Genomic DNA, 13202 nt, shown 5'->3' with positions numbered 1-13202 from the left:
TTCATGAAGTTTATAAATATTGTTTTTATATTTAAATTTTAAACTCACTTCTTTAATACTGATTTTTATTTTAAAGTTCCTGTTAAAATTGATAATCACCAGGAAGTCATTAAAAATGATAAAAATTAAGATTTAAATGCTAAAATAGTTCAAATTTTTGTTCAACAAAATAAGAATGTTAAAAATATTTGAATTTTTTTTTTGCAACGCTTATATTTTAAATCAATAAATTGGACACACAGAAAAATTACCTTAATTTTTAAGTATATAACAGGATAAAACAAAATTTAAACATTTAATTCATAGTGCTAACAACTGGCATTAATATTATTTTCTTTGATATTATGGAAAAGCATTTTTTTTTGTCTAGATAAATGGGACACTTCTTAAAATATTATCAATAGAAAATAAAAGACAGTTTTTATATTTTGTAGCTCAAATAGGTTAAAAATTTCTCAAAAACAATTGGATTTCAAATGTAGAAAATACAATAGCAATAAATAGATTTTTAAACAAATATTTATTCCATAAATAATTGTTGTATCAAATAAAAAATTACACATCAATATAAAAATAAAAAATATGTCGAAGCAAAAATAAAAAATGAAGTTGCAAACATTCAGAACATTCAGCAACTGAGGTTATTCCAGCTCTCGTTTCCCTGAAAAATAAAATGGGAAAATTTACATCAGTGGAATTGAAACTACACTGTAAAAACAAACAGAATGTATTAATCATATTATAGAAGATCTCTGATTAGTAGAAAATTTCTTCGTGCTACTGGAGAAAAAAAAATAGTAAATGAATTTTTTTGAAACAAAAACTGTTAAAAAAATCTTTGTAAATAAGATTTTTTCTTCCTGCATATCAGATCATACACAGTTCGGTAAAAGTCTGTACAGTTGATATCTAAAATTTTTATTTTGATTGTGGATCAAGACATGGTGTTTACCATAGAAATTAGAATTGTGGTTGTCTTGTCATCTCATGAGAAGCGAGAGAACTTCATGTCCATTATGTGTGTTGATCATTGTAAAGGGTTGTGGAAAACAGGTTTCGTTGCTCTCTGGCTTGAGCTGAACTTGTTGAATATAATGTTTGTTGTTATTTCGATATCAAAGTTTTTAGTCGTCAAAGAGTAAAGACTTTGAACAAACCAAATAAATATGCATAATAATTCAGATCAAAACATTTTACAGTAAATTTTTTTTTTTTTTTGTAATTTGAAAAAAAAGGTAATTTTTTTATAGAAATATCTATAGGAAAACTACAAAAATCTTTTTTAACAGATTTTTTTAGTGAAATACGAGGAAAAAAAACAATTGCACCAGAATCTGTCTATGAAGTTATACTGTGACTCCGTTAATAATTTAAACATGAAACTAATCAATAAAAATAAATAAAAGTATTCGCGCATCCTGTCCATATACAATAAAATAATAAGTCTACTCCTGAGTTTGTTTGCGTGCCTACTTGTAAGCATTTCAGAGCTACAGAATTTAGTTTGATTGTAAATTTCCACATGAATTCGCTAAATTCATAGAGTAATTTTTAAAATTTTGATCGGATTTCATTTTACAGTAAATTTAAGATTTTCAAATATTTTTATAAGATTATCATTTAACTGTTATTGGAATTTTTATATTAATTTAAATGTAATATCACACATAATTAATAAATAATAGCAGGTATTTTTATTACCATTAATGAATTATTAACAATGAAAAAAAATTTCTCTTAAAAGTATATATTTTTAAACGTCACTACAAAAAGATTTTACACAAATAAAACTCTTCATTTTTTTTCATAATTTATAATTGCCAATAATTTAAAATATCAACTACAAGTTTCTTTTTATATATAAAGAAAAATATATATTAATGAACTAAAATTATATATTAATGTACTATTAAATTTATCTGCTCTATAATATTTCAAAAACAAAATAAAACATACCTTCTCCTTTTTCTAAATTTGGCTTGTGAAAGCCAGTCACTTAAGGCTTCTTTAAAATAGTTTTCTTTAAATGTATCAAAAGACTGGATGCAAACATCTAAAAAAAGTGAATAAATGAATAAATGCGAATGAAATTTTATAATTCTTCTGTATGTATATATATATATATATATATATATATATATATATATATATATATATATATATATATATATATATATATATATATATATATATATATATATATATATATATATATATATATATATATATATTATTATTATTATTAGTTACCTCTAATCATCTTGTAAATGTCAGTGTTTTCAAAAGAGTTTTTCAATTGTCCACTTTTACTTTTTCCAGTTAAACTGTAGCAGATGGCCACCTCATCTGTTATTAACCTTCTAAGAAGATTTGCCACAAAGGCCATACAGTCTTTACCATGGCATCTTTCTAAACATGAAATCTTTCTAAAAAATATAAAACATTTTTAATTCTTTCATTTTCTGATGGAAATCCAATTTTTTTTTCTTGTTCAATGAAAAAGTTGTGTATTGAGTAGAAATTTCCGTACGAAATTACAAAAATGTGAAACGCTCAGTCGGATTAAGAAAATTTTTAAAGTACTTAATTGATATAGAAAAACAAGCAATTTTTCAAACAAAATTACTTAAGTGAATAGCGTTGGGTAGAGGACTCAAGAATTGCCCTTCAATTTACAAAAAAGAAAATCTTTGACACTTTTTTAATTTTAGAAAAAAATTCAACATTGTACCAGATAATTAGCGTAGAAATATAACGTTAAATCTCGTTTTATTTTAAAATTTTGTTTTTTCTTCAAAAATACAGGAAACAATTGACAATTTTTCAGAATCAGATGGTCAAATAAAATTTTAATGTATTTAAATGAATATGAAAACAGGGCATTAAATTGCAGATTACAGACAAATTCAATACTATCTAATACTTAGATACAGTTGGGGTTATCCGTGGTATTTTACTAATGATCGCAGAAACTGCTCCTGACTGAGTATTTTATTACACGATAATGATTAGTGGTTTATAATAACAAAGTATTATTATGAACCACTTAAAACAGGATTAGAAAGGGTAGTTCCCTAAAATAATAAATCTGTTGTTCTAAACCAGGGGTTTCCAACTTAGATGAGGCCGGCGGCCACAATTAAAAACACAAATGGCGGGCCGCAACTTTATCAAAATTTTATACAGGAATCTTTTATGTTTGAAGTAACATTAAATATTTCTGTCAGATTTTTACCAAGCTGTACAAAACAAAATTATTGAATTACAAATTAAAATAAGAAGTAGATTTTTAAAAATATCAAACTGCATATTAAATGATTCGGGCTACAATAACTTTAAAGTGCAGCTATGTATTAAACAATTGATGTGCAACAGATATCAAGTTGTTAAGACATAAAACTTATACAGTAGCACACAAAATGTTCAATGAGAAAATTGAGGTTTGTCTACTGCAGAGGTCGCCAAAGTGGTCTATATAGACCCCCAGGGGTCTATTTAACAAAAGCGGGGGTCGATCTGAGACAGGGGGGCGAATGGGGGTCGATACGAATCGGAAGGGACGATTGCGGGTCGAAAAAAAAACAGTTCTCAATAGGCAAATCACACATACCTAATTAAGTATGTAAAATTTGTGAATTTTTTTTATAATTGACTCAATATCAGTTTCTTTATAAAACATAAATTAATAAACGTATATTTATTGGGGTGAAACAAGTATTTACGTACCACCGCGCAGTGGCATGAACTCAGCGCAGTTTATAAGTCATATTCATATGTGTGCTTGTCCAAATGTCACGTGTGACGAGCATTGACGTTATAAATGCAAATATCATACGCAGTTTCAGCTATCTTTGCAAACTGTGTTGAATATTTGCAGTGTCATTATTAAAACGTTTATGGTTTTGGATAATTAGTTATTGTTTCGATAAAACCATTCGTTTGGTTTAGATTTCAATTTTAATTATCAATACACAAAAAAGAAGGTAAGCATTAATAATATGGATTAGTATAGCCCGTGACAAAACTAAAGCACACTTTGTATTTTTTTGCGAAAATTACAAAATTGACCAATTTTGAATCCAATATAGAGAACCTTGCAAAAAAAAAAACACCAGGCACACCCATCTCATTGATCAAGAAGCAGTAAATCTTTAGTTACTTTACTTATTATATCTACTTATGCATAGTTACTTATTATTTGATAATAAGGTATTTAAATTTCAATATTAATATATTTTTCATAAAACTATTGTTACACAATGTACTATTACTTAAATAAATGTTTAAAATCATAAAATAAATGTACAAACACAGTATCTAATAGAGTTTTATTTTAATTAACAGAAAATTACTTTTGTGGGGGTCGATGGAGATTTCGAAAAATTATGTAGGGGTCGATGATCAAAAAAGTTTGGCGACCCCTGGTCTACTGCAATCACCTGATAATAGATATTTGCATTTTAAATTTAAAATTTATAAATGTGTGCGTAAATATTTTCGCCGAAATTGAGTGGTTTCAAAAAGTTAAAACAGAGAATTTCTTCGAGAAAATTTCTGATACATACATGCTAAATTATATTCACAAAATACAAAAAAAAAAAAAAAATAAAAAAAAATAAATAAATAAATAAATAAATAAATAAAAAAGAGCAACATTCACGATTATTTTTGTATTTGAATAAATATTTTCTTGAATGCAAAACCTGAGAAATAAATATTTTTGCACCGCTGGTATGTAAAATTTCATTGAAACGAAGAAATTAGGTTTTTGTTAACGAGAAAAGTATTCTAAACCCATACAGATTTTGTACGAAAATTTCCCACAAAAAAAAATAACAACTAATATATTTTAGTTCGCAGGCCACGAAAAAAGGCTTCGCGGGCCGGATGCGGCCCCCGGGCCGCCAGTTGGAAACCGCTGTTCTAAACCGTGACCCAAACTTGGTTCAAGGGCCTTATCTTAAATATGCTAATTTATTATTGTAGACTACATTTTAAATTATAAAACCAGACAACAATAAAAAAGTGTTTCGTTGAAAAAATATGCCTCCTTTTAGTAGGATTTCAATTCCTGCCTTTAAATTGGTTGTCGTCACAATATTAAAAATATGGTTCCAATAGTTTAGGTAGGAGAGGGATCGAAAGTTTGGGTCAACCTTTAATGTCAATTTAATTCTTTGCGTATTTCACGTTCAAATAAATCTAAACTTTTTTCGCAAAATTATAAAATTCATTTAACCAAAACTAATTCTGGCAAAAAAAATTAATAATTAATTTTTTATTTTATCGGTCGAAAAGTTTCTGAGTTATTAGTTACACAATCTAAATACCCATTTAATAAACGTAATTAATTTAAGCGACGGTGTGCATGCATCCCGATAAGACGTTTAGTCTGAATTCGCGCACTAGCTAGTCGGGAAGGGGTTAACATTTCGATTTATGATGACTTCCTATCAGCCAATAATGTGGCAATAAATTGTGCTAATAGTGGACAGAAAGCGATTAAAATATGTTTTGACATATAGCACAGAGTTCCAATTCTAAATTGAACATTCCTGCTACTAGGAAAAAAAGTCACATTTTCGATAGAAGATTATTCCTATAAGCAATAAATTCTACTTATAGTGGTTAGAAAACAAATAAAACACATATTATTCTGTCTAGAAATTAATGAGCTTAAGCTAATTGGAAAGTTACCGAAATTTAAATTGCAATCTTCTAGCCTTAAATAAACTCGAAAGTGCGTGAAGAAAGCATTATAAATGCTACGTTTGGCAAAACTCAGATTCAAACACACACAGTAATACACAGTTTGGATTTTAAAATCCTGATAAGTAGTCTGGAGCGTCATAAAAATTTTAATATGAATAAATCTCTAATTTGGGAAATATAATTTTTATTAGTTGAGCTATATTTTCATATTAATGCAAGTTTAATTAACGCTAGTATTAATTTCATTTTTTAATAGTTATTTAAATTGTACTTTTTGCTTTTTTTTTTGCAATGTCTCTGGAACTATTTACATGAATCTTCAGGCAACGCGTACATCCAAAAAAAATTAATGTCAAATAATAATAAGAGTAATAAATTAAAATATTGATAGTTAAATTTAAATTATAGTTTCAGTGTTTACTTAAAATTTATTGAAATTAAGAAGAGAGCATAATAATCAATGTCCCTTAGGTTGTGTCGTCCCAAGCATAAATTTAAGTTTTAGATTTCTAAGTTAAATGGTAATATTAATTGATAATCTTAAAAAAAATAACAATACGTAAATTAAATACTTAATAATGAAAATGAAATACAATCAAACAGTGTACCTACTTTTTTTGTTGAAAAGAAAATCGAATATCTTTAACTTGAAACAATATAACAGAATGTCAATAAAACTTAAACTCCAATTTCAATTTTAATTGCGAAAGCAAACTCCAAGAGTGATAATGATCACCAGCAGTAATATTAGTGCTTTGTTGCGCATGACGTAAGTATTATTGGATGGAGGGGAATCAGGTTTACAATAATTTTCTAATGTTAAATTTAGTGAGATTGTTTCTTTTTTCTTTTCATTATTATTTTTAATCGAATGAGAATTTTGAAGTTTGAACATAAAGTATTGCCTTAAAGTTTCAGTACAGCAGGGCTAATAGAAGTTTTTCTAGTTTTTTAAAGAACTTTTTTTCAAAGTTTATTTATTGCTTTTCCGTTTTCATTTTATGTATTTTAGATGTATAGTTGTTAGCTAATACAAATAAGACGTTAAAAGGAAAAGTAGAGATTTAAAAGACCAGATTTTTTAAACGACTTGAGTAAAATTTAATTAAGCTGACTTTTAGCCTCCCCTCCTCCTTTAGAAAAACGTGTTTTTTCTTATATCACTTCCTTTTACATTTTAATACTAATTTTTTATTTTCAACAGTGTTTTGTTGAAAATGCATATAAAAAAAATTTTCACTCTGAAAAACTGATGCAAATTATCAGCAATGGTTAAACATTTACGTACCTGTTAACTCATAAACTTTTTAGAGAAAGCATTTTACTGTAGTTGCAAATTGTTTGATTGTCAGTTTGACAAATTTATTTCAAAATTATATGTAAAATCTCTACGTACAAATAACATATCTACAAGACTTGATTGTAATTGAATAATACCAAAACTAAACATTCAAGCAATTATTTATTTACACCACATATAAATGATATTAAATACAGTTCTTCATGCCTGAAACCTTTTAATTTTGAACCCAATCTAGGAGATAATGGAATACATTTGTCAAGTATTAAGACCATCTTGTGCTTTTATGAAAATTTGTTTCGATAAAATTTCACCACATTTGCGTTCAGGAAATCTCTTACTGTTAGCCCGACGTCAAAGGGATCTCTCACACCAGGATGAGTTGGCCGCTTGCGTCATTTTTTGTCGCTGCTGGTAGACTGGGGCTGACCATCAGTTAGTTATATACAATTCAACTAGTCGCTGTCCAGAATTAGATGTCGATTACAATTGTAATTTATTCTAAATAATGATTGAACAAAAATAAATTACTAGAAATCAAAAACGATTACAAGCATTAATTACATTAGAAAAATGCTAATACAATTTAATTAGCTATTTTGTTTTCGATAAAGAAAAGAAATTCTTGAATATAATTTTATAAATAAATAAATTTTATTCTTCAGAAATAAAATAATCAGCATTTATAACTTTTTAATTTCACGGTTAAATTGTAAATAAAGTACTAAAAATAAAAACACTATATGAATAAAAAATAAGATTTATAAATATACAGATACATCCACTAATGCACTTAATATATTTTTAACTCTACCAAATGAAATAGAGTTGAAAAATTCAACCTTATAACATTGATCGCAAAAACTGCAATTGATATTATTGAAATTTTATACAGTGTGCAAAAATTTAACGGACCATCCTGAATAACTTTTTATCTAATGATCAGATCTTCGCGTTCTAGGACTATAACCTCAAAAATGCTTATTACTTAGTGCAGACGATATTTTAAGTTACGAAATCAGACAAAAATCGTACTTTCTCTAAATAATTTCTTTTTCTCTCCAACTGATTTAGATTTCTGACCTCCAAAATCTAGAGGTTAGCCGCAATCAAGGAAATATGGTCTAAATAGTTTGGCCAGGAGCGCGGTCCAACAGTTGATTCCCATAATGTTAATTTTACTTTTTGCGTATTTCACCATATTTCAAGAGCTTTTTAAGCGAATTGAAAAATATTTGCACACAATTATGAAATTCGTTTATCCATTATGTTATGGAAGAAGTATATTTTAGTAAATATTTTTATTATTATTTTATAAAGTAATAGTCGGAAAAATTTTAAATTATGAGGTATGTATTTTTTTACATCCTTTAGAAATAGGTAATTTTACATGGCAGAATATAAAATTTGAGCAAAATCGGTTAAATTGTTTCTGAGAAATCGAATTTTAAATATACGCAGGAACAATTCAACCGATTTAACTCAACTTTGTGTTTTGCCATGCAAAATTACCTACATTAAAATTTAATAAGAAGTTGTATGCCTTACAATTCAAAATTTTTCCAGCTATTATTTAATAACATAATAAAAAATAATAAATGCCTACGAAAAATAATTTTTTGCGTGTAATTATCTTTAGAATAACGAATTTTTAAATTCTGTTCAAAATTTTTCAACTTGTTTAAAAAGATCTGGATCTATCGCGAAAGACGCAAAAAGTAAAATTACAATTAAGGGATCCAAACTTTGGATCGCTCTCCTGATCAAACAATGTGGACAATATTCCCCAGACTGCGGCAACCCACTATATTTTGGGGGTTCAAAATCTAAATGCGTCTGAAAAAAGGTATGTTTATTCAGAGAAAGTAAAATTTTGCGCCTGATTTCGTAAGTTAAAATATCGTCTGCATTAATTAGCCTATGCCATCCCTTCGAACCATTAAAATTGAGTCACAAAACGTGAAGATCCGGTCATTAGATCAAAATTTATTCAGGGAGGTCTGTTTCTTATTTTGCACACTATATAGTGAGTTTTGTGCGCAAAAAGTTTTTAAATTCACTCCTAAGATATGATGAAATAAAGCTATGGGTCTAGGCTTTGAATCTACCCAGCTTTAGAGCAGGTACCAGCTTATCGTGGAAATAAAAACGGAAGGTGCGCGATGCTGATTTTATAGTCACCATCACGCCGTTAGTCACAAATCGTGGACCATCTAGTTCACAAGGGACTGTTGGGCGAATTTTTTGTATATTTTTTGTATCGAATATTTTAAATAAAATTCTCTTGGTGCGGATATTTTAGTGCTATACCATAATTACGTCTGCAATGAGGTAAAATAAACGAGAATAAGCCACACATTTTAAAGGAACCGCAACGCATAGGACCCCTAAAGAAAATTTTTAAAAAAAATTTAAATTTCTGAAGAAAAAAAATATTGAAGATCAAAATGAAATTTTTTTAAATTTTATTCATTTTTAATGTGATTATTCGAATGAAAAGTTTCGAAAAATTAACGTTAACTTTTATTTGTTGTGTTCACATTTTCTTAAAAAAGCAAAACTCGAAAACTGCTAAAGCATTTCTCGTTATAACAGGAAGACGGTAAAGCCCTTGACTTGATATGATTCAGACTCAGCAGAAATGTTTTCCCAACTTTTTAAATCTAAACCGTGACTACAAGAAAACTTTAAAAAAAGGTTTTCGCTGCATACTTTCGCAGACCTTAGAAAACAATCCAAAAACATGGTCTTATACTCGTTTATTTGCTTTCCCTAAAATGAGGTTTTTTGCAAAATATTTTCTAATTATTTATTAATATTTTCGCTGGAAAGGTTAATATTTGCCTTATTTTCTTTCCTTGGAAAAAGGTTTCAGCTTTATATTTCTGCTGACCTTATCATGACAACGAACAAAAATGAAAATATTAAGGTTTGCCATTTGCTTATTTTTTAGCCTAAGTAACAATGTTTTTTAAAAAAGCTTTAAAAATCATTTAGTTTTCCTTTTAGGAAAAAAGGTTGGAAATTGCAATATTTTTGCTTTATTGAAAAAAGGTTTTTACTGCAAACCTTTTCGTGACAATGAAAATAAAGTTAAAACACAACGTTGTCGTAAGGTTACATGCTTTCTGGGAAGGTCATATTTGTCTTTAGAAATTATTTTGACAAAATAAAAATTTAAATTACAAAGGAATGCCAGATTAATTTCCAACTTTTCCTTAACATTGTTTCAAATTTATGATTAGCAGAAAATAAATCATATATTTTCATAAGGCAAGCCCAAATAATCTATGATAAGTGCAATAGCGTTAGTGTTAGAAAAATGACAAGTACATCAGGAAGACACCAGCTCTAAAATTCAGAATTATAAAGAAAGTCAGGAAAAATGTATTAGGGATTTCATAAAGCTTCGCCCGATCAATAAGGCTTATTTCATTGTAAATGTTAACCTCAAACTTGGTAGTAAGGAATGAGGTTAAATCAGTTTTAAAGTCTGCTTGATTGTGTGAGAGAAACGGTTGGAAAGCTGTTTCTTTATGTTTTGTATGTAAGGTCAATTAACAATTAATTTAGCTACGTCACAAAATGAAAATGATGCATATTGTCTATTAACCAGTTCACGTCAGCTCACGTTTTTCAAGCTAAAACAATGCGCAATAGTTTTTTTTTTTTCAATACTCACCCATATTGACATTTGTCATTCAAGTATCAGAAGGGTAGATGCGTTGATCATCCATTCAGGGGGTGCCACATTAAGTGGGCCAACGTTACCCTCACAGTAAAAAAGACAGCTAATACACAGAAAATGAAAGAACATACATGTCTTTGACAGGGATTCGAACCTAGGACCTTTCTGACTTGAGGTCAGCTGTCTGAATACTATGCAGTGCGGTCGGAACAATGAACGATAGTGCAGGTTTTAGAGGCAGATATTGGGCGCTATGTCTGCATTTTGTGAAGTTACAGATTTCTCACAAATTTATGATATATGACGATTCATGCCTGTATTACCAGGCATTAATCGTCAAATGGTAATTGTTTGTAGCAAGCACTGTCTATGGAAAAAGGATATAAGCAAATAGTACGAAAGTTTTTGTGACGAGAGGACATCATTATCAGATCTATCAAGTCCGAAGTCAAGGAAGCACCATGATTTCCAATGATTCCATTGCTGCTGTTGATAAAGAGATCCTAGTAGTGGTTTCCAACTAATCTTCTTAAGCACGCGGAACACCATTTTTTTTTTAAATTTGCTGCTCATTAAATATATTGATATGTGAGTATGCTTAATTAATTAATTAATATGATATGCATATACAGATAGGTAGAGTTAAAATCTAGAGAAAACATGAAAAAATATATAATAAAGATTAATGAAAGGAAAAATTATCAAAATAAAATATTTTTAAAATATTTAAAAAGAATTTTATTAATAAAATTTTAAAAAGCCAGAAAATAAAATAATGAGAAGATATAATCTCGTCCTCAGCTCACACGATAGCATCCACAAAAAGAGTGCTTTCTAATATAGTAATAATATTGTATTAATATAGCCAAAACAAAATATATAAATGCAATAATGTGAGGAGCACCCAAAACATTGCAACGAAAATAGAGCATATTAAGTAAAAAATAAAAGTGCAAAAAAAATACGGAATATAATTTTCTTATTTGTATCTCGACCTGCCCTATTTAAGGGCATACGAGAGTATGCCCTTAAATACAAAATTTACAAAATTGTACAAAATTTACAAAATTTTACAAAATTTACAAAATTTTACAAAATTTTATCTATAAAGCAAGTAGCGAAATCAAATGAACTTACACTTTCCGGTATCTTTCAAAAACGATTTAATATATTTTCGTAACAAGTTTGCCAGAGTACAAAATAGGAAAATAGAGGTTAGAAGCGTAAATAAAGAATTCTTTTTAGGGCGCGTTCTTACTGCATTATTGAAGAGTGTTTGATTTGTTAGTTACCTTGGATTGAACCGAAAATGGATGCGAGCAAGGTATTGATATAATACTGGATAATTTAAAGTTTATAATAAATAAGGCTAATTTTTAATTACACATTTTAATTAAATTATTAGCTTTTATTATTTTATAAAAATTATTAGCCTTTATTAAAAAAAAAAACACGATTTGCTCGGTTTTCAGATTTTTAGCCATGGATTTGCCAGAATTGGATTTGCACATGGTAAAAATAGAATTTTTTTTTTCCCCAATGGCAGGCACTGAATTTGAATCTTTGCCTATACTATGCCAGAATTGTTGCTCATTTCGCTTTACCCAGTGGGCACCTGTGAACCAAAGTGACGGAGGCGAGCAACATTACCCACGCCACACTGCCGCAAACCCATTTATAGGGTGGGCCACATTCACACATCATACACACAACAGAGGACAGCACAAAGAGAGAAACATCCATGCCCAGAGCGGGATTCGAACCCGCAGCCTATGGCTTCGCAGTCAGGCACGCTAACCGCTCGGCCACCTGGCCGGCGGTAAAAATATTTTAATAATTTTTCTTTTTTCTTTTCATTAATCGTTAACTATATTTTTTTCCCCGTGTTTTATCTATATTTTTAACTTGTTTTAAGAGTTCTATATATTTGCAGCTTATGCGCAAATAATAAAACTTATTGTTGTTTTTCCAAATTTTCTTCGTTGTTCACTCCATTCTCTTTATCCCTTTTGTCTTAACTGAGCTATATATATATAAATATGAAGCCTTACAGAACTTGCCTTAAATAAAATAATTTTCTTTCAATTTAAATTTTTGATCTTAAATATTCCTTTTAAATTACGTAAGTGAAGAACAAAACGAATTATATCTACTATCTACACGACAAAAAAAATCTGATAAATAAAATATATATGAATTTAGGAATTTCGTATTTTTATTAAATACAATGGGACTTATGATTCTTTATTAAAAGATCTTAATCTAAATTACAGAATTCAAATTCCATGGACGATACCTTGTTTGAGTTCATACAATAAATGATACATTAAAATCCATTCAAATTTCATATAAATGTGTCATTTTAATATTTTAGAGTTTTTAGTTTTAAAACAAAGAGTTTTCCCTAACTTAACCTGACCTGGAAAGTTCTTTTTAAATAACGCAAACTGTAGAACAAAATTAATCATTTCTAAAATTTACATGATTAAAAAACCTAATAAA

The 13202-nt window shown here is 28.3% G+C and overlaps 1 protein-coding gene across 2 annotated transcripts; it reads right to left on the bottom strand.

The window, feature by feature from the left end:
* Positions 1-501: 501 nt before the first annotated feature.
* LOC147816312 (uncharacterized) lies at positions 502-7513 on the bottom strand. Of its 2 annotated transcripts, none has more exons than XM_087160308.1 (4): positions 7354-7513; positions 2251-2426; positions 1957-2053; positions 502-661 (listed from the first exon to the last, which is right to left on the bottom strand). In XM_087160308.1, exons 2-4 carry the CDS (start codon positions 2384-2386, stop codon positions 556-558), a joined length of 339 nt encoding a protein of 112 aa, XP_087016434.1. In that variant the 5' UTR covers positions 2387-2426; positions 7354-7513; the 3' UTR covers positions 502-555. The 2 variants fall into 2 exon arrangements, with proteins under 2 accessions (XP_087016434.1, XP_087016433.1); XM_087160307.1 differs by lacking the exon at positions 7354-7513 and adding an exon at positions 6325-6452.
* Positions 7514-13202: the final 5689 nt, after the last annotated feature.

Source organism: Parasteatoda tepidariorum, chromosome 1 (assembly GCF_982258835.1).
Source record: "Parasteatoda tepidariorum strain Cologne lab strain chromosome 1, Ptep-v5.0, whole genome shotgun sequence".
Lineage (NCBI taxonomy): Eukaryota > Metazoa > Arthropoda > Arachnida > Araneae > Theridiidae > Parasteatoda > Parasteatoda tepidariorum.
This window is presented reverse-complemented; position numbering and strand designations above follow the sequence as displayed.

Coding starts and splice junctions, on each gene's coding strand:
- LOC147816312 (XM_087160308.1), bottom strand. CDS start 2,386: ATGGCCTTTGTGGCAAATCTTCTTAGAAGGTTAATAACAGATGAGGTG. Junction 2,054..2,250: donor CATTTACAAGATGATTAGAG/GTAACTAATAAT, acceptor CACTTTTTTTAG/ATGTTTGCATCCAGTCTTTT. Junction 662..1,956: donor AAATTTAGAAAAAGGAGAAG/GTATGTTTTATT, acceptor TTTATTTTTCAG/GGAAACGAGAGCTGGAATAA.